Below are 21,494 nucleotides of genomic sequence, written 5' to 3'. Positions count from 1 at the left end.
TTTATAGAGCTAAATTAAGTACACTCAGTGCCTTTTTAACTTCAGCTGAGGATCTGCAAAGGCATGATGAGCAAGGTTTTGAATAACTGTAAGTGTCTGCAAGAGTTAAAGACTGTAAGGATATGAAAACCCAAGTTAAAGATGCATCTTTGCTGCGGTTAAAGTCAGGTCAGTGATAATTTAGAAGACCTTGCTCAACAGTGTGTTATACCCAAGGGGCTCTCCCAGGCTAAGATTTTTTTGCAAGTGACAAAACAAACAAAGAGGTGAGAATTCTTTTCCTAATCTTAGATGTTGTAACGTCTGTCTTTCATGTGGCTGAGAACACTTTGCCTTTGCAACCTGTAGTCTAAGTTTCTGCAAGTGACTTGCAGAGTTTGTGTGTATGGCCGGTGGGGGCTCTGGTCAGTATCACCAACACCTCAGTTTCATCCTGACAGCGAGCACGCCTTCAACAAAAAAAGAATTCTACAAGCCAGACCCTGCTGCTCTCAGTTCTTTAACAGTTTGACCTCTCTGGCCAAAGCACGAACATTGGCATGTGTTCCAATATATTCGGTTGTGGATATATTAGCATCTGCCCCTTCCAAATGTTGATGTGAAAAGGGCAACCTTTGAGCCTCCATCACTCAGGTTAATAGCATCTCTGCAGGTCAGGCTGGAGGCAAGTATGTGGGGGACAATTCTGAGCTCTGTGTGTACTGAGAACAGGGCTTGCTAGGCAGGGAGGCATGGGGGGGGGGGGAGCGTGGGAGGAGGGAGGACTGGTTTGAGAGTCCAGTGTTCAGGAAAAATTCACAAGTTCCTGTTAGCTTAGAGGAGTGTTTCAGGCATATGGTGGGTCAGAATGTTATTTTCATAATAAAAACCACCTGCTCCGCCCCCCCCCCCATTTACCTCTGCTTGAAATGCTATTCTACACGCGTACCTAGACCAAAGTCCCTGGTAATCATTATAATCTAAATCGTATTCTGCTCCTTCAGAGTTTTCTCCCTCCCTTCCACCCCCTCTCTCCCTGTCTCCCTCCTTCCTTTCCCTTCTCCATTCCTCTCTTCTTCTCCTCTCTCTCCCTTCCTCTTTCCCTCATTTTTTTTTCTCTCCATCTTTTTTCAAGTTAAGTTGAAGGCACGATGAATTAATCAAAGCTCAATTTCTTTGGCTTATTTTGCTGGCTAGAGAGATGGACGGCTCGGCCATTACGATTACTCATTGCGCTTCCAGGGGATCAATGTTTAGGTCTCATCACTGACCTCACAACTACCTGTAGCTCCAGGTCTAGAGGATTCAACACCCTCTTCAGACTTTAGAGGGTACCTGCATACACAGCACACACACAGACATACACACATACACTTACATAAAAAGAGTTCTTCTAAAAACTGTCTTATTTAGTACGGTAGTTTCGGTGTAAATAGATTACATGAGAGGGATGGGGGAAGGTCGTGGAGAGAAAGTCAGTCTTTCCAGCTCAGCCAGGGAAGACGGGGACATCTTCCCACAGTGTACATTACCAGCGCTGTAAGGCTCCTGTGGAGATATCCTGACATCCTTGTTTTCCCATGGGGCTTTCTCTAAACTTTCACTCTCTGCTACTGTTCTCCCTGGAGGTCAAACATCTCTATCCACTTTGTTTAGCAAGAAAAGGAGCAGTTTAGAATTAAGGAAGAAGGCTGAAGAATAAAGGATCTTATAAAAATAATAGGCATTTCCAAGTTTCATGCAAGTTGTTAAAGTCTGGTGGTTAGCTGACGTGCCTTTCAAACGGAATGGGGTCACAACTAACCTTACTATCTTTGGGTCCCAATAGTTAGGACAGGATGTTTTTCCATGCAGATTTCTACCAGGAAATTCTTCCTTTAGGAGTTGTTACACTGCACAGTGGGTGGTGTATCTGAGCCTAGTACCAAAGGCAGAAAAAAAAGCCAAGAGCTGTTTCAAGCAGAAATATTTAGGATTGAAGCGGTGTTAGTGCTGGACAATAGTCTTCATTTTATGGCAGGAATTCACTTATATCTGGAGAGTGGAATTTTAAGGCGAAGGCTTATTTGATTACTACTTTAAAAAAAAGCATTGTAGTTCTGTTTAGTCAAGTATGTGAACTGATCAAATGTTCTCTCAGTCATGGGCAAAACCTCAGCTTTATAAACTCATTTTAATGTGATTTAGATGTACATTTACTTTCTTGGATTTTTGAGAAGACTCATGCAATTTATGAAAGTATAAAACGTGTTTCATGTCTGATTATACAGGTAACGTGCGCTCGCCACTTTAAGTAAATAAAAGAAAACAGCATTTCATATCCTTTTCCTTGTATTCAGAACATGTCTTGTAAAAATAGTTTTCTTATATATTTTCTTAAGAAATGATTTTGGAAGCCGGGCGTGGTGGTGCACACCTGTAATCCCAGCACTTGGGAGGCAGAGGCAGGCGAATTTCTGAGTTCAAGGCCAGCCTGGTCTACAGAGTGAGTTGCAGGACAGCCAGGGCTATACAGAGAAACCCTGTCTCGAAAACAAAAAAACAAAACAACAACAACAAAAACAAAAAAAATAAAACAACAACAAAAAACAAAAAAAGAAAAGAAAATAAAAAGAAAGAAATGAGTTTGGAGAGCAGTGTTGGCAAAATCATTAAAGTCCATTAAATGAAGACAAAGAGCTTCAGAGGACACCTCTGCTCCAAGGGCTTTCTCTTTGGCTTCCTACTGTACAGCCTGTTGAACAACACCAGACAGAAGTTAAAAATGCGTTGAGGGATGCAATCAAAAATCTGTTGATGGAAATACTGAATGTTGCAACCTCATGTACTGGCATTATACAACTAGTCTAAAAATCACACTACTGCACAGAACACCTCTGCTTACTTTCTATGAAACACTTTTTGTTTGTTTGTTTTTGTTTTTGTTTTTTTCAAGACAGGGTTTCTCTCTATATTCCTGGCTGTCCTGGAACTCACTCTGTAGACCAGGCTGGCCTTGAACTCAGAAATCTGCCTGCCTCTGCCTCCCAAGTGCTGGGATTACAGACGTGCGCCACCACCACCCGGCTTATGAAACACTTTTAACAATAGCACCCAAATAGTTAAGAAAGATATAATACCATAATAAATTTTAAAAACCCTAGATTTTAAATATATCAAACAACACATCAATGTTTTACATTTTTCTTTAATCTTAATTCACATATGTAAATAATAGTATTATACCTAAAGGAAATTCTTACTTTTACTGAAGAATGAAATCCCCAATTCCAAATTATCCTAGCAATTCTATACAGAGACTACATTAGATCTTTAAAAAAAAAAAATTGGATCTCAAATTTTTAAAATAAAAATATAAAGTAAGACATTCAAATTTTCTTTTGGGTTTAGAAACAGAAATAGTTGCTGGAGCAGTGAATGAATTTCTTCTGAATTCATGAGGATGCCTGGATGATGAGTTGGGACCTTGTTTGTTCTTATGATAAACTAAGAAATGCCCCTGGGCTTCGTGATGCTATGTGTGCCTTGGGAAGGATTAACTGCCCAGACCTCCCTTGGCATAACAAATAAAAAGATGGCATAATGCAAACTCACTCAGAATGCACAAATCTCTACTTAATGCTTATGATATTCAATGCTTTCTTTGATAAGGAAATGTATTGATGTGTTCCAATATAAAACTTGGGAAAACATGTTTTTTAAAGATTTATTTATTATTATATTTAAGTACACTGTAGCTGTCCTCCGATGTGCCAAAAGAGGGCGTCAGATCTCATTGCGGATGAATGTGAACCACCATGTGGTTGCTGGGATTTGAACTCAGGACCTTCGGAAGAGCAGTCAGAGCTCTTAACCACTGAGCCTATCTCCAGCCCCAGGAAAGCATTTTTATCAGTAGGTTATTTTGTTTGCTGTTTAGAGATTTATAAAGAATTCCATATTTTCACTTCTTTCTTTTTCCATACCATAGTAATATATGAAGGTCTGATCTAAAGGGAGGACCACAGTGCTCTGTCTCTCTCTCTCTCTCTCTCTCTCTCTCTCTTTCTCCTCGCTCTCTCTCCATCCCTCCTACATGAATTTGGATTTTGTTGAGGGCGGATTTGGGTGTCAAGATTAACTGAAGCTTGGTAATTAGCCTTCACAGACACAAGCTTCCCAATTTACTCCAAAGAGAGAGCTTTGCATAAAGATCAGTGTTAACCTTCGTCCAGCAAAGCATTGTACAGCTTTCCCTTTACCGGTCAGAAACCTAAGAATCATTCTGAGTACTGGACAAATGAGTGTAATTTGTCACAGTTTTCATGAAACTGCTAAAAGCAGAGAGATTAGGCCTTGAACCCAGTCCATGTTCTACTGAGTATTTTCCATGAGGTAGGGCATCAGCATGACGAAGCACTTAGGTGCTTGAAGCCAGCAGCTGGCAAAACTTGGTGAAATGTTATATGGAGAAAAAGCATTTAAGGTGGTTTGAACTGACAAAGAAAAGGCGCAAGATACCACCTTTAGAGGAATTTTTCTCTTTCTTTTCTTTTCTTTTGTTTTATTTCTGGTTTTTCTCTCCCAGTCATATTTTGGAGGGACAGATGGGTTAAGGAGTCTGGTTTGATTGCCAACCACCCAAAGACATTTCAAAATGTATTTGCTTCAGGAAGTTCTGGATCTTTTAATGCAAAGATGTTAACAATTCTCCTGAGAACCTTAAACTATGATGATTTAAACATTAAAAAAAAAAAAAAAAAAAGATGATGATTAGAGAAGTCACCCAGAGGTCTCCCTGCTGACTAGTTTTCCTTTTTGTTTTTTTAAGACCACAAGGAGAATGTTGGATCTACCACTTAAGGGAAGTCCTATCATTTGAGCCAAAATTTATGAGACAATAGGGAAAAAAGTTATAATTCTCAGGGTAGATAAAACAAGAACACTAGAATTCTTAGATGCATGTCCTTTATATATATTTTATATGACCAATGCATTCCTTTTTAGATATATTAAATCGAGTGCATTCATTGACCATACACATAATGCATGCCTGGTACAAGTAGAGCCATCAATGGTTGTTTCTGGTCATAAAATTCAGAGAGAATGAAGGGGTCTTCGATCAATTATTTCACATTCATCCAATTTCAGTAATTTAGGCATAAATATAAACAAAATAATGGTAAGTAAGATATAAACAAGCCATAGATATAAACAATATAAAGTTTCAGGGTTACCGACCCTTTATGGCACTACCTTGAAATGTTAAGTGGTTATCTTTGCAGATTAATGATTACATACAAGAATAATGACATTAAGTTATTCTTGGAGTTTGTTATTTAGTCATTTGGATATTGACTCAGCAAAATTTATTAGGCTGTTACCACAAGAAGCAGCAGTGCTTAAGATTATGAAGGTTGTAAGGATATCGGCCTCATCCCTGAGGTGTTTATATTTTATTGCAGAGACAGAACAAACGCCCAGGCTTCCCTAGTTAGCATAAGGGTGCTACTAGAGAAACAACTGCTTTGGGAAATCTGAAGAGATAGATTGCTTTCAACAGAAGATACACAGAATGTGCGTGGAGTGTGTCCTTGTGTGGAGTCCTAGAAGGACGGGAGCACTGGCTAGTGGGTCACAGTGTGAGTACGAGGATGGCTGGAAGAAATCAAGGTGTGTGGCTGAGGTGGAGGTTAGGCCAAAACATCAAGTGTCAGAAAAGGGATTCCGGAAGATAAGGCCTTGAGGAGAACTAGGGAAGCTGAACAGTCTATTGCTACAGAAGGATTTATACTTCAATAAGATAATGGCTGGCTGGAGAGATGACTCAGTGGTGAAGAGCACTGACTGCTCTTCCAGAGGTCCTGAGTTCAATTCCCAGCAACCACATGGTGGCTCATAGCCATCTGTAATGGGATTTGGTATCCTCTTCTGATGTGTCTGAAGACAGCTATAGTGTACTCATATACATAGAATAAATAAATTTTAAAGAAAAAAAGGGTAATGGCAACCACTAGCTTTCCTCTCTACTCAAGCTTTTTCTTTGGAAATAATCTTAGACAAGAGTTATAGAGATATATAGTTTTCTACTAGCTAGAAAGTGGTACATATTTCTGTGGGTTGTTAAATGCTTTAAGTGTGTGTGTGTGTGTGTGTGTGTGTGTGTATAGGTAGGGGCCCTCAGAGGCTAGAGAGCATCAGATCCCCCTAGACATGGAATTAAAGGTGATTGTGACCCACTTGATGAGGGTGTTTTGCAGTAACAGTACCTACTCTTCTCTTAACCACTTAGTCATTTCAACATTTTTTTTAACATAATAATATTTTGTAGTACTCTTGTATTGCATGTCTATGACTATAAGGCTTGTATTATAAGAATTGAGACACATATCTTTTTTAATTCGTATTTTGTTTTTTATTAATTAGAAATTCCATGTCTTTCTTATTTATCTTTTCAGTGGCCCATGTCATTTTGTTAACCAAGTTTACTGTGTTTTGACCCATTTTAATGTCAGGGACCTTAAAGTTTTCACAAAAGCTACCTATATTCTCAATATATTCAATCTAATAAAACAACAACAACAAAAACAAACAAACAAACAAAAAAACAGAGCCTGGCAGTGGTGGCACACGCCTGTAATCCCAGAACTTGGGAGGCAGAGGCAGGAGGATTTCTGAGTTCAAGGCCAGCCTGGTCTACAGAGTGAGTTCCAGGACAGCCAGGGCTATCTCAAAAACCCAAAACCAAACCAAACCAAACCAACAAAAACAAAAAACCAAAACAAACAAAAAACAAAAGAAACAAGAATAAAAAAAAAAAGCAGATTAATGGATAAAACTCAACATACCTTTTAAGCAGAATGCCCTACTCACTGACCCTGCCAACAATTTCCATAGTGTCCTCCGACCTCGCCTTTCTTAGCCAGTGGCTAAGAAAGCTTCCATCCTAACTCCCAACTCCCACCCACCCGTCAGTCTTTCCACATTCTCTGCTGACCACACTGTGCAGCCGCCACCAAAGCTCTTCACCACCCACACCCTGGAGCTCCTGGTCCTCGCCCCATTTAGTTCTGAAGCATTTTCATGCTGCCGTAAGAGCAGTCTTTCAGAAATAGATCTGAATATGTCGCTCACATGCAGGGTTCTAATGTTCCTCAGTACAGAACCTGTACTCCTTTGCAAGATGTGATGGCCAAGTGTCCGAATGCCATCTTCCGTGAGTCCTTTCCACACGTACATGGGGGAAAATCACGGAAGTGCTTGTGGTTTCCTCTTTTGGTGTGTCTTAGCGCACACCGTTGTTCCTTTCAGTGAGGTCACTTTATCTTTCCCAGCTGGCTAAGATACCTTTAGCTGTATATATATCTCAGCCTCAGTTTACAGTCCCCAATAACCCCTAACAACTACACTGCTAGTCTGTTTATTAAATTAGACCTTTCTTGGGCCAGGGAGATAGCTCAGCTGGTAAAGTTGCTTGCCACCAAAACTGATGACGTGAGTTTTAGCTTCAAGACCCACGTGACGGAAAGAGAGAAATGACCCCCACAAGGTGTTCTCTGACCATCAAACAATCACCATGGCACAGTGAGAACACACACACACACACACACAATATAGTATTTAAAAAGTTTTAAAAGCTTACAAACAACACACCATTATCTTATTATCCAAAGGGTTTGAGACAGTATAAAGCATAAATACCAGGCAATGAGACAAAATAGAGTGAAATAACTTTCAAAGGGAAAATTTAGGTAGACATAAAAATAGCACCAGGTATGATGATAGCTTTAAAAATGTTGAGTTCTGTTCATGTACATGATAACTATATATACTGAAAACTTTCATCTGGGCTTCTTAGCTGCCAAGGCTTAGAAGAAACTTGGCTGTGTGTGCTTTTCCACATGTTAGAAATGAAGCACCACTGTTAGTCCCTGAATGAGGGATGGTTTATTGCATTAAAGGAGTACTTATAAAGAGAACTGGTAATTTTAGAAGCTTCCTTGCTTGTGTTTGCAGTGACCCTTAAATATAACTCCATAATTACCATAACTTTTTTTTTTTACATTGATTTCCTAAGGGTATAGAACATATCCTCAGTCTGCTGGATATTTCCTATAGACTCACTGGGTAACCAGATGTTGATTGTAATGTGGGCAAATGCTTTGCATAGAAGTGTTTGGAAATATGTCTACAGTTACACACAAAGAGAAAAAAACGTGCAACCAAATGTACAATTATTGTTATAACTGTTGGCATTACTTCTAGGCTCTGCCCAACGGTTACCTGGCAATGGCTAGGTAGGTTATGGTAATGGTAGGTAGGCAATGGCTTACTATAAAAGGGGCTTCTCCTCACTCTCTCTGCCTCTTCTCTCTTCCTCCCTCCCTCCCTCCCTCCTTCTATCTCTCTGTCTCTGTCTCTCTCTCTCTCTCTCTCTCTCTATTCCCTTCTCAACTCCCCTTCCCATGCCCTAAATAAACTCTACTCTGTGCTCTACAGTCCAGTCGTTGGCGCCTCAGGGGAAGGGATGTTTCATCACGGGCCCATGAGGTACCCTTCCCACCTCATCACACCAAGCTCTACAAAACATATGCTTGATTTTTATAAGACACAACAATAATGATATTTGGATACCTGACAAGCTAGCAGATATATCAGGCTAACACATTACAAATGTACTTTCTATGAGCTCCGGCTAATCCTGTGACTATTTCCCATCTCAAAGCTTGGAAATCTGAAAAGTTAAATAAGTTTTCTAGAGGATTCCAAGCAGACAGAGGCGGAACCTGACATGAACATAGGAACTTGAGCCCAGCTTCCAATTGGGACCCTGCTTTGGTGTAAGGGTAGACTTTAGATGTTTTTATTTTAATATTTAGTTAGTTTTGAGACAGGGTTTTATTATGTAGCCCCAGCTGGCCTAGAATTCCCTATGTAAATCAGGCTGATCTTTACCTCAGAGATCCACCTGTCTCTGCCTCATGAGTGCTGGATTAAAGGTATATGCCACAAGGCTGGCTAAATTGATTAATACTTAGTTACAATAAAATTACAACAGTGCACGTTTTCTTTTTGTCTTGTTTTGTTTTTGGTTTTTTTGGTTTTTTGGTTTGTTTTTTTGTTTTTTGGATTTGGTTTTTTTTCGAGACAGGGTTTCTCTGTATAGCCCTGGCTGTCCTGGAACTTACTCTGCAGACCAGGCTGGCCTCGAACTCAGAAATCCGCCTGCCTCTGCCTCCCAGACTGCTGGGAACATGTTTTCAACTGTTAGAAAAGCCCCGTTGGAAGACGTCATCACTGTTTTCTAGCCCTACACATTTTCTTCCTCAGAATCTTATTGAGGGAAAATGCAACAGCTATCTTGGAAACAAGAGGCTATGCTATAAAATTTGTTTTCTGTAGAGAAGTTTCGGGGCACATCGCAATATAAACTACTTCCTTCTTCCTTTTATTTATTTATTTTAAAGTTTTATTTATTTTTTATTATTATTTGTAAGCACACTGTAGCTGTCTTCAGACACACAAGAAGAGGGCGTCAGATCTCATTACAGATAGTTGTGAGTCACCGTGTGGTTGCTGGAATTTGAACTCAGGACCTTCGGAAGAGCAGTCAGTGGTCTTAACCGCTGAGCCATCTCTCCAGCCCCCTACCTTCTTCCTTTTAAAAATCAGAGCATCTGACTGATTTTTCCAGTACATGTGATAGATACGAGTGAGCTTTATCCACTCTATCCAAAGCCCCTCATGGCTGCTTTGGGAGAGGGTAATTCTGCTCTAGCCCTGTTACCTTTTGCTGATGGAGGGCGGCCTGCTCTTACCTGAAAGTTACCAAAACAGCTCCCTCCGGGGAGAGTCACATAGCTCACGAAGGGAGGCCCAGAGGAAGGCATGGACTCGTAGACCACCAGCCCCTCGCTGGAGAGCGTGGCTTTCTGCTGCTGCTTGCTTTCCCAGAATTCCTGTAACATTGACACAACGTTCACTGCAAAAGACGAGAAAGAGCATCAGTTAATAAGGAGTGGGCGTGCACCAAGCGTTTAAGGCTGGATTCTGCACCGTGGCCATGGCCATTTTAAACAGAACATGCTCAGCACGCGGGCTGCTTTCTTTCGAGACAGGGTTTCTCTGTGTAGCCCTGGCTGTCCTGGAACTCACTCTGTAGACCAGGCTGGCCTAGAACTCAGAAATCCGCCTGCCTCTGCCTCCCAAGTGCTGGGATTACAGGCGTGTGCCACCACTGCCGGTGCGGGCTGCTTTCAACTGTGAAGACACTTCAGATAAGCAGATGAAAAGAATGTTAAAGTATATGACCTTAACATACATGTATATCCCCATTTTAAATCATATTTTTATTTATTATGTGTATGAGAGCGAGAATGTGGGTGTATTGTGGGAATGTATATGTGTAGGCACCTATAAGAAGGTCAGATGAGAGCTCTGGGGAGTTGGCTGTCTCCTTCTGTGATGTAGTTCCCAGAAAGCAGATTCAGGTTCTCAGGCTTGGTGGCGGAACCATCTGATTGGCCTATGTGTACGTTTCTTAATGAGTAAGACTTACGTGGTTTTAGTACCCCAATCAAATTTATTTTACAAGTTATATTAATATCAAGACTTAAAAATGTGACCGTTCATGTCTGAAAATCTGCCTTGGTAGGTTTTTCCAGACCTGTGACTATCTAGAGCCCGTATCTAATTTCTCAGACTCAACCCTGAGAAGAGAGCGTGCACTGTGAAGTAGACCGTAAGCAAAGTAATATTAATCTGGACTTACTATTTATATGACTTGAAAGGAGAAATTTAGAAAGGAGAAAACTCTTTTATGTTCCCTCTACCCCAATCTAAAGGAAAATCGAAGGCCATTGGCAAATAAGCAAGAGCCCAGGAAGGCCATGAGTAAACTAATAACCCGGAGTCTTTGTAAAGAGGAGGTCTGTTAGACGACTTTGGAAAACACGGGAATGGGAAAGGCCATGTGTTTTAGATTAAATGACCTGTGATAGCCTGCAGAGGTTCCAGATCAAATTAGGCTGGTTTGTTTATCCTGTACTGCAAATTGAATTGGGGGGAAATTAACAAGGGTAATGGAATTGCAGAGTCAAACGTGACCTTATGAGTCACGCAGGCTAAGCCTTGCCCGGTGCTAGAATCCTGTGCCCGCATCACTTCCAGGACAGCTGTCAGTCTGGCCTGCACGCCCACAGCTTCGATGGCCGACGTTTCCGTGGAAAGGTGAGCTGAAGTCTGCTTTCCTTTAAGGTTGTTGGAAGGGGTCTGCCTGCATCTCTGTTGAGCTCTAGGCATACTTGAAGGCAGCACTGGGTAATTTGCCCACTCTTTTGTGTGACCGGGACAAAGGGTCCGCTTGAACTATCATATAGTCTTTACGGTTGGGAATGGGGACTCAGCTAAAGCTTATGCATTTAGAGGCAACCGTCCAAGAGTTTTGTTGGAAATTCTCTTTTTTTCATGTGTGTGTTGGAGGAACAGGAGGCAGGTGGTCTGAGAAGAAGGAGAACACAGAGAAGGGTGGCAGAGGAGAAGAAATTCCGATCCGGCTAAGCACCTGCGGCCATGTTTGCACAAGTTGGGCTCTTTGCTTTTCCTCTGAGCTCTTTCTTACTTGCATTTGAAAGTGTACCAAGGCACGGAATGCGAGTTAGCTCAGTTGCAGAGCCTAGCAAGGTGACACCATGGGTTTTTCTCCAGCACAACAGTGGAGTTTTAGATGTTTCACAATGTTGAACATTGATTTCTTCCTGAAGTCAAGAGCATCTCAGTGTTTGATCTAACAGCAAAATCACCGCACATCCACTGCTCTAAGCTGTTTCTGGGACCACAAGGCTCTTAAACCTTCTCCATAGGTCAGGAAAGTTCAGAAGATTGCTAAGGAATTGGATACCTTTGTATCTTAAAAAACTAGTTTGGTATTTAAGTGTCTTGGGAAATATTGAGAAAAGGTAGAGTTAATAGGAAAAATCGATTGATATATAGGGAAGTGATTAAATTAAAAATTGGTGAATATAGAACTTTTCATTTATTTACAGATTTAAAATACTGTTTTATACTAATCGATCAAACACAAAGTATAAATTAGATATTTTTATATGGTTAAGCTGTTTCTGGCCTATGTCTTTTTTCCTTTCCAGTTCTGAGAAGACAAAGGTTTATGAAGAATCCAGTTTATGTCTCTACATGCCACTGACTCTCTGATTTCATCAGAAGATGTTCTGAAGCCTGAAGCATAAGATGGAAACCAGTGGCTGCTTGTCCTACTAGTCAACAAAGACTAGTGTCTTCCCGTTCTAAGCTCATTATTGAATGAGATCGTTCTTCTGATTAGAGTAGAAAACTGAAGGCTCGTGATTATCTAGGTAAGGTACACACAAGAATCTTGGCCCACATAAACAAATGATTTGAACTAAAGAGTTTGAAAGCACAAATTTAGATTTCTGCATGAATTTAAAAAAAAAAAAAAACAACCCCGCCAGCTTTTGACTTTTTCGTTATGTAACCACAAAAGATTCCTTTGATGGTACTACAGATGTCATCACCCTTAAAAGTACAACATATGTGCGTGCGCACAGACAATGCATATTTCTCTCTGTATCTCCCCTGTGACTGGAAACTAAGATGTATGGGGTGCAGGAGAGGGAAGGCAAGCTGTGCTGTCCGCAGCTCTAAAGGTCAGTTATATCCGAGGGTGTCCTATTTATAAAACCCATGCTCCTTTTTACGTTCATGGAGCATCAGTAAGGTTTATAGTCTATTTCAAAGAAACTGTGAGGATGATGATTCAATGCAAAGTTTACTCTCTAGATGCCTCAGCCCCAAATCTTGTCTTTTCTGCATTATAAAATAAACTTGAGCTACCAACCGTGGGATACGCCCCATCTCTAATGATTCATGCTCTTTCTCCTGGGTATTTTTTCCTTAGTCATACTCTTGACATTTTTTTGTTTTTAGATTTATTTATTGTTATATGCAAGTACACTGTAGCTGTCTTCAGACACCCCAGAAGAGGGCATCAGATTTCATTGCGGATGGTTGTGAGCCATCATGTGGTTGCTGGGATTCGAACTCAGGACCTTCAGAAGAGCAGTCAGTGCTCTTAACCACTGAGCCATCTCTCCAGACCTTGACGTGTTTTTTTAAATGCTTACTCTCTGCTTGTGCTCCTCAGCAGCCACAAATGTGTTTGAGGCAATGAATGAATAATAAGGTAATTAATCAATTAAATAAATGTATTACTTTTCCTTGGAACTATTTGTAGTTACTGGTTATTGAAATTTTCGTGTTCTAGTCAAGCTGCTACTGAGAATATTCTATGTTAACTCTCTCTGCTTCCTTAATGCTCCTTATATACCAGAGTCTGGCTTCCTTCTGCTCTATTCCAGTGAAATTCTTTGGCAACTATCCCCAATTCATGATTTTTCAGGCCTCATTTATTTGACTTCTTAGCTGACAATACATGTTTCTATCTGTATCTCCTATTGTAGCTGATGGTGTCCAGTACACACAGTGTGAATTATGCATGTTGTATGTTCAGAGCCAAGATTACAGTGAAGTCATGTGATATAACATAGATAAGACAGCGCCCTAAGCGCCCTGAATACAGCATGCGTTTGATTTTGAATTTACGTTTGGTCATTGTATACTCAGAAACACTTGGCCGTTGCCAATGGTTTTTGTTACCTCCGCATTCAGTTGACTGCACAAGGGGTCACCACAGTGGTTTGAGAAGCTGCTGTCTATGACCCGCCCATTGTTTGGAGCTGTGCATTATTTCTCTCCAAGTTTAGTAAGGTTCCTTTTCTAGTCTCTACTTTCCCTCAATGGATACTAAAGCAAAACGGTTTTTATCAACAACTAAGGGATGTGATAGCGACTCTTGGCCAGATGTGATAGTGACCTGGAGAAAGCACACAGGGCCAGGTTGGCCGATGCTGGTGTCAGAACAAGAAGATAAGCACGTTTGCTTTTGTCAAGGTAACTGATGCTGAGTGCTATGGCCGCCCTAAGAGAAGTATGATGCCCAAGGACTGAGCGGGCACTGTCAGAGGAAGTAGAGAGAAGAACTATCACGTAATCTAGAAACTATGTGAAACCTGTCCCGTTTTGTAACTTGTATTATCTTAGAGTATCTGAGAATAAAGAAAGCAATTTACCTCTAATGAACATTGTCTGTTAAGAAGTCACATAAATGAGTCCCGTTTAATCCATCCCCCTGCCTTGAATTGCTTCCTTGGATACAGTGATAAGTCGCTTCAGCAGCTTGAATGCTTTGTATATCAAAAAAGACAATTTGCTACACCGTTCGTAAACATTTCTATGGCTACTATCATCCCTTTTTAATGTAGTCTAAATCTGGCATAACTGTGTGTTTGGAATAGCAGTTAGGTTGCCCAGAAGCTCTTCCATGTGGCAGGTTTCCATTTTCACAACTAACAAAAAACAATGTTAAAAAAAAAACACAACAACAAAAAGCATGGAGCACCTTGCCTGTCTAACCTTTCACTCCCACCAGCAGAAATCTTCCACTGGCTTCAGCAAGAACATTCTCTCTTTCTCTCTCTCTCTCTCTCTCTCTCTCTCTCTCTCTCTCTCTCTCTCTCTCTCTCTCTCTCTCTCTCTCTCTCTCTTTCTCTCTCTCTCTCGTCTTTGAACGAATGAGACTTATTTCTTAGCCAGGGCTTAATTCAAGCTCTCCCCCCTACCTTGAATGCTTTAGGAAAAGCACCACCTCCTCCCTCCATCATGCCTTGTTCACTGAGGGTAGCCCACTTGCCTCCCCTCTCCTGAGCTCTCATTCCATTAGTGGCCCTGTGTCTTAGCACTTAATCTCCTATAAACCAGGCTCATAAAATAGATATGGTGCTCCTGGCTAAATTTATCAAGTCAGACTTGGCTAGACTTTCTTCTGGCTAGAAGCATGGAATGTCTTGTGGTAAAAATTCATCTAATAAGCTAGAATTTTCTGTGATTTAACTCACAGCAGAATATGGGATCCAAGAAGAGATGAACTCTGGTTCATTCTACTCTGCTCTGATTGGGTAGCTACCAACAGGATAGAGCTATCTTCTTAGAAGCCATCATCACATGCATTTGGAATCTATATAACACTTTGCCCAGTCTGAACATTTGGGCAACTGACTGAATGTATAGGAAGTAAGGGAATGGCCCTGATTCTGAGAGAGTTCGGGAATAGGAATGGAAAGAGGGGAAGGGATGGGAAAGTTCTGGAATAGGTTTTATGTGTGAACCTTGTTGTTTCTAAGACATCATAGCTGTGACAGCAGCAACCTGCCCAGTTAGATGTGAGAGGAGATGAAGGCAGGAGGAGGCCAGTCAGATGAGTATATGACTAATCGCCGTGGCCTCACTAGGGCTGCGTCTTTATTATCTGTGGCTCCAGGAAATTGTGAATGGGGATGGTGGGTCCATTTGTCTTGAGTGCCAACTTTAACTGATTTATGTTCCATGCCTAGGATGCGCTACTGAAAATGTCTTCTATGACCAGTGGAACAGAACATCCCAATTAACAAGCAATTTAGTGCAATAAGACTGTGTGCGCTGTCACAGTCTATGTGCAACCCCCTAACCTTGACGTATAAGAAAATTCAAAAGAGGCTTCTCAGCCCACAGAGATTTACAGTCTGTCTGGAGAAATAATATATTCATTAGATAATTAGTGAATAAAATATTAGAGTACCAAACTGTAGAATAGAGTGAGTGTTAATATTTAAAGCTTAAAAAAATCATAGCGCAGTAATTCAATAATTTCAAGGTGAAAAGAAGATGGATGTGAGCTGGGGTTTCTAAGAAATGTCTCTGTAGGAGGAGCCTAAGTTGAGTTCTTCTTAGAGAAACGAGGTAGACAGGCACTAGGAGAAAAGAGAAAATGACATTAAATAAAAAAAATGAAGATAAACAATTATTCTTTGAAGAATTTTGTAAGAAGGTGATTAGACAGCAGATTAGAGATATCTAGCAGTTTCTGAGGTCTTTACAAGTCTCAAATTATCATCAAGTGCTTGACCACAGGGGAATGTGGGTAGAGAAACAAGATACAGTGGTGGAACTGTGATCAGTAGACAAAGATCAGGTGACATACAGGAAGATTTAACCTCATATTTGCAAAAATAAACAGTGAATCTTAACACTGAGCAGGAGATAAAATAGTAGAAAAGGTGAGGGTGCTCTTCTGCAGGGTCTCACGCCAGAATAAAGGACAGCCTCGAACACGCAATCTGATGCTCTGCAAAAACATAGTTTAAGATGGGAGATATGTGATCTATGGGGTGAGCAGATGCTAAAGGTCCCTGAATGTCCTAGCCTAATCTCTAGGGCCATGAGTGGAACCACATTGAGAATGTGCTTAGACAACAATTGGACTGAGCACAAGGTCTCCAGTGGAGGAGCTAGAGAAAGGACCCAAGGAGCTGAAGGAGCTTGCAGCCCCATAGGAGGAACAACAATATGAACTCCCAGAGCTCTCAGGGATTAAACCACTAACCAAAGAGTACACATGGAGGGACCCATGGCTGCAGCTGCATATGTAGCAGAGGATGGCCTTGTTGGACATCCAAGGGAGGAGAGGCCCTTGGGCCTGAGAAGGCTCGATGCCCCAGTATAGAGGAATACCAGGACAGGGAAGCAGGAGTGGGTGGGTTGATGAGCAGGGGGAGGGAGGATGGGATAGGGTGTTTTCAGAGGGGAAACCAGGAAAGGGATAACATTTTAAATGTAAATAAAGAAAATATCTAATTAAAAAAAAAAAAAAAGAGGAAGGGGCTGGAGAGATGGCTCAGAGGTTAAGAGCACTGACTGTTCTTCCAGAGGTCCTGAGTTCAATTCCCAGCAACCACATGGTGGCTCACAACCATCTGTAATGGGGATACAATGCCGTCTTCTGGTGTGTCTGAAGACAGCTACAGTGTACTCATATACATGAAATAAATAAATCTTTTAAAAAAAAAAAGAGGAAAAAAAAAAGAATGGGACACGGCTTTAAAAAAAAAGAAACAACATTTATATTCGATGGCTGTGAATAATGGAATAAACCAGAGCTTTGTTTGGGAAAAAAAAAAAAAAAAGAAAGTGGCACATGACTTTAGTCTTCGAATTCCAGAGGCAAAAACAGGCAAATCTCTTGAGTTTGAGGTCAGCTTCATCTACAGAGTCAATTTCAGGGCTACACAGAAAGACTCTGTCTTGAAAAACAAAACAACAACAAGAACAAAAGAAAAACAAAACAAAACAACCAAAGTAACAAAAAGAGTGAGCTTTCAATAAAAAACTTCTGTCAGGAGAAGGCTCTGCACTTGTAGTTTTATATATGTAAGATCCAAAGGCCTCTACCTATCACTGGATAAACCGAAGACTACCAAATAATTAGTCTGAGCCCAGGAAACTGGCTGTGACTTGGATATAGGCACATACATGGCCAAGATGCACAGAGGAAGGTTATATTTGGACACTGTAGTGAGACATCTAGAAAGAGGAGAAAGATCAGGTACATACCTATTAGGACAGAGACTGCATGGCCAGGCACACGGGACGACACAGTATCCAGGCCTCACCACCCCTGCACAGAAGCCTTTGGTTTAGTGCCTTGCTACTGCAAGCACTTCAGGAAGGCTTATCTAGCAAAAAGCCCTTTCTAGTCTAATCTGTTAGGACTTTAGAGCAAAAAAATATCATTCTTTTCTCTACTCCAGGTAAACTGTCGAACCATTTGGCAAACTACTTGAAAAAAGGCAAAACATCCCGTCTTCTAACTCCTCAGCCAAAGAGGAACATCATCTTTTACCTTTTCAGTATTTTAAAACACCATTTGGCTCTGTGGTGGTTTTATTGTGTTTTTCCCTTAGCATTATTTTTCATATCTTCATCCCATATGCTTTTATTCTCTCTGTGTGGTTTTAGTTTTCATTGTTAACTCTGCTAGATTGTAGCCATTGTGGGCCTACACTTCTGGATGTATCTCTGCGAAGCTGTTTCCAGCAAGGCTTACTTAAAGAAAAGACACCTGAATGTAGCTGGCAGCATCCCCAGGCTGGAGGAGAGAGGGAGCTGTCTCTGCTTCCCAACGGTAGACGCCATGTGACCAACGCCCTCACCCTCCAGACATCATGCCTTCTCTTTGATGTGGACCGCACCCTAAAAACATGATCCCAAATAAACTCTTCCTTTTCGTCAATTGCTTCTCGGGCAACTTCTCACAGAAATGAGAGAAGTAATGAATGCACCATCCTATCCGATCCTTCATTCCTTCCTCCACTGCTTATTAATTTTATTATCAGTTATTAATACTATTTTCACTCATCAATTTTTAAATTCCTAGTTAGTCCAATTCTCTTTAAATTACTGTGGTCTTTGTTTACTCATTGGGTAGTAATGAAGATTCAGACTTCAAAAAATGGCTGTTCATTAAGAGGTCTCTCGAATAAAATTATAAATATATCAAGAGACATAAATATGTATACATCCTAAAATACATGGAAATCGCAATTTTGAAATGTAAAAATATGAAAAATGAGGCAATACAGCTTCTTCAAGTATTCATAATTCTTTAGTAACTAAATATTTTGATATTAAAAATTTGGATTAAAAATTCAAAAGTATAGTTTTAGATATCATCTTTGACCTTAAAGAGTATTCAGAAAAAGAGATGGAGGGTAAAGTAAAGAAGTGAATTTAAGACTTAGATGAAAATGGGGCTTAGCAGATGATGCCTATAATCCCAGAACTAGGAGACAAAAGCATAAGGGCTGGGAATTAAAAGTTCAAGCATCTATAGGGGAGAAAGTGGGGAAGAACCTTGAACACATGGGCACAGGGGGAAATTTCCTGAATGGAACACGAATGGCTCTAAGAACAAGAATCAACAAATGGGACTTTATAAAACTGCAAAGCTTCTGTAAGGCAAAGGACACTGTCAATAGGACAAAACGGCAACCAAAAGATTGGGGAAAGATCTTTACCAATCCTACATCCGATAGAGGGCTAATACCCAATGTAAACAAAGAACTCAATAAGTTAGACTCCATATTGTCAAATAACCCTATTAAAAAATGGGGTACTACCGGGCGGTGGTGGCGCACACCTTTAATCCCAGCACTTGGGAGGCAGAGGCAGGCGGATTTCTGAATTTGAGGCCAGCCTGGTCAGCAGAGTGAGCTTCAGGACAGCCAGGGCTACACAGAGAAACCCTGTCTCGAAAAATGAAAACAAAACAAAACAAAGAAAATGGGGTACAGAGCTAACTAGGGAATTTTCAACTGAGGAAACTTGAATGGCTCTGAAGAACCTAAAGAAGTGTTCAGCATCCTTACTTATCAGGGAAATGTAAATCAAAACAAACCTGAGTTTCCACCTCACACCAGTCAGAATGACTAAGATGAAAAACTCAGGGCACAGCAGATGCTGGAGACAATGTGGAAAAAGAGGAACACTTCTCCATTGCTGATGGGATTGCAAGCTGGTAAAATCACTCTGGAAATCAGTTTGGCGGTTCCTCAGAAAATTGGACTTAATACAACCTGAGGGCCCAGCTATACCACTCCTGGGCATATACCCAGAAGATGCTCTAACATGAAATAAGGACCCATGCTCCACTATGTTCATAGCAGCCTTATTTATAATAGCCAGAAGCTAGAAAGAACCCAGATATCCTTCAACAGAGGAATGGATACAGAAATTGTGGTGTATTTACACAATGGAATACTATTTAGCTATTAACAACAATGAATTCATGAAATTCTTGGCAAATGTATAGAACTAGAAAATGTCATCCTGAGTGAGGTAATCCAGTCACAAAAGAACACACATGGTATGCACTCACTGATAAGTAGATGTTAGCCCAAAAGCTCAAAATAAACAAGTTACAATTCACAGACCACAGGAAGCTCAAGAAGAAGGAGGACTGAAGTGAGAGTGCTTTGGTTTCTTTGAGAAAGGGAACAAAATACTCACAGGAGCAATAATGGAGAAAAAGTGTGGAGCAGAGATTGAAGTAAAGGTCACCCAGAGACTGCCCTATGTGGGGATTCATCCTATAAACAGTAACTGAACCCCCGACACTATTATGGAGATAAGAAGTGCATACCAAAAGGAGCCTGTTATGGTTGTCTTTTGCAGGGGCCCTGCCAGAGCCTTACAGATACAGAGGCAGATGCTAGCAGCCAACCATTGGACTGTCGGCCACCCAGACGCCCCAGGGCTCCCAGGGACGAAGTCGGCAACCAAGGGCTCACATGGTTCCTGCCAAAAGAGTGGCTGAGGACGGCCTTGTTGGGCATCAGTGGGAGGAGAGGTCCTTGGTTCTATGAAGGCTCAATAGAGGCCCCAGTGTGGGGAAATCGAGTGGTGGTCGTGGGAGTGGGTTGGGTGGAGGAACATATTCTTGGAGGCAGGGGGTGGGAGGATGGGTTGGGGGTTTTCAGGGAGGGGGAAACCGGGAAGGGGTATGACATTTGAAATGTAAATGAAGAGCATATTCAATATAAAAAAAAAAGGAAGAAGTTCAAGCATCATTCTCAGAGGAGAATGAGTTTGAGGCCAGCCTGGGCTACCAGAGACTTAACATTAAAAATATAATAATAATAATAACAGCAGTAATAATAAAATAGATAAACAAACAAAGAAACCCAACAACTAACAAACAAAAGAAACAACTTGAGCAAAAAATTCTTCAACTTGAATAAGATGAAATTGAGTAATTATTGCGTTCAGATAACAATAAAGAAATAGAAGCAATCATGACCATAATTTTTAAGAACTCTGGGAGATTAACAAGGGGCCAATCCTAAGACTCGCTGGCATAAAAGAAGGAATTGAGATATAAAACTAAGGCATAGAAAAGCTATTTAATAAAATTATGGTTAAAAAAAAAATCTCAAAGTAAAGGTATGGATACCAAGGACAAGAGATACATAGAACCCTTAAATAGATCTGTCTAGAAGGAAAAACTTCTCCAGGGTACACTGAAGATGGAATGCCAAGAAAAAAAAAAGAAATAATATCAAAAGAAGAAAATAGCAACTCCTATTTAAATAGGAACTTGTCATACTTATCTCAGAACACTAGCAGAACTTTTAAAACCAAACAGAAAAGCATAAACTGATGTATTTAAGTCCCGAGAGTATAGCTGCTGATCAAGAACACCGTAACCGGCAAAGCTATCACTTAAAACTGAGAGGTGTGGGGCTGGAGAGATGACTCAGCAGGTAAGAGCACCCACTGCTCTTCTGAAGGTCATGAGTTCAAAGCCCAGCACCCACATGGTAGCTCACAACCATCCGTAAAGAGATCTGATGCTCTCAGTGTACTTACATAGAATAAATAAATAAATCTTAAAAAAAAAAACTGAGAGGTATAAACATATAATACACCAATTCATGACCACTAAGCCATCATCTTAGAAGACATTTAACATAGCCTAAATCATGATGATGAAGAAGAAAGATGGTCATAATTGTAAGAGCATGAGAGAGAATGAATTTAATTAGGAGAATAAATGATCAAAGTAATTGTCA

The 21,494-nt window shown here is 40.7% G+C and overlaps 2 protein-coding genes across 4 annotated transcripts in view; both read right to left on the bottom strand.

The window, feature by feature from the left end:
* LOC127673655 (zinc finger protein 431-like) overlaps positions 1 to 21,494 on the bottom strand; it is an 826,992-nt gene that overhangs the window by 315,344 nt on the left and 490,154 nt on the right. The gene's annotated exons all lie outside the window — the stretch shown is intronic.
* The window catches only part of Lix1 (limb and CNS expressed 1), a 55,700-nt gene that overhangs the window by 21,806 nt on the left and 12,400 nt on the right, over positions 1 to 21,494 (bottom strand). Inside the window, exon 2 of the mRNA XM_052169460.1 lies at positions 9,777 to 9,940. Within this exon, the coding sequence (XP_052025420.1) occupies positions 9,777 to 9,940 (164 nt within the window). The remainder of the gene's footprint in view (positions 1 to 9,776; positions 9,941 to 21,494) is intronic.

Source organism: Apodemus sylvaticus, chromosome 23, assembly GCF_947179515.1.
Source record: "Apodemus sylvaticus chromosome 23, mApoSyl1.1, whole genome shotgun sequence".
NCBI classification, from domain to species: domain Eukaryota; kingdom Metazoa; phylum Chordata; class Mammalia; order Rodentia; family Muridae; genus Apodemus; species Apodemus sylvaticus.
Note: the sequence above shows the minus strand (reverse complement) of the source record. Positions and strands in the feature narration are given on the sequence as shown.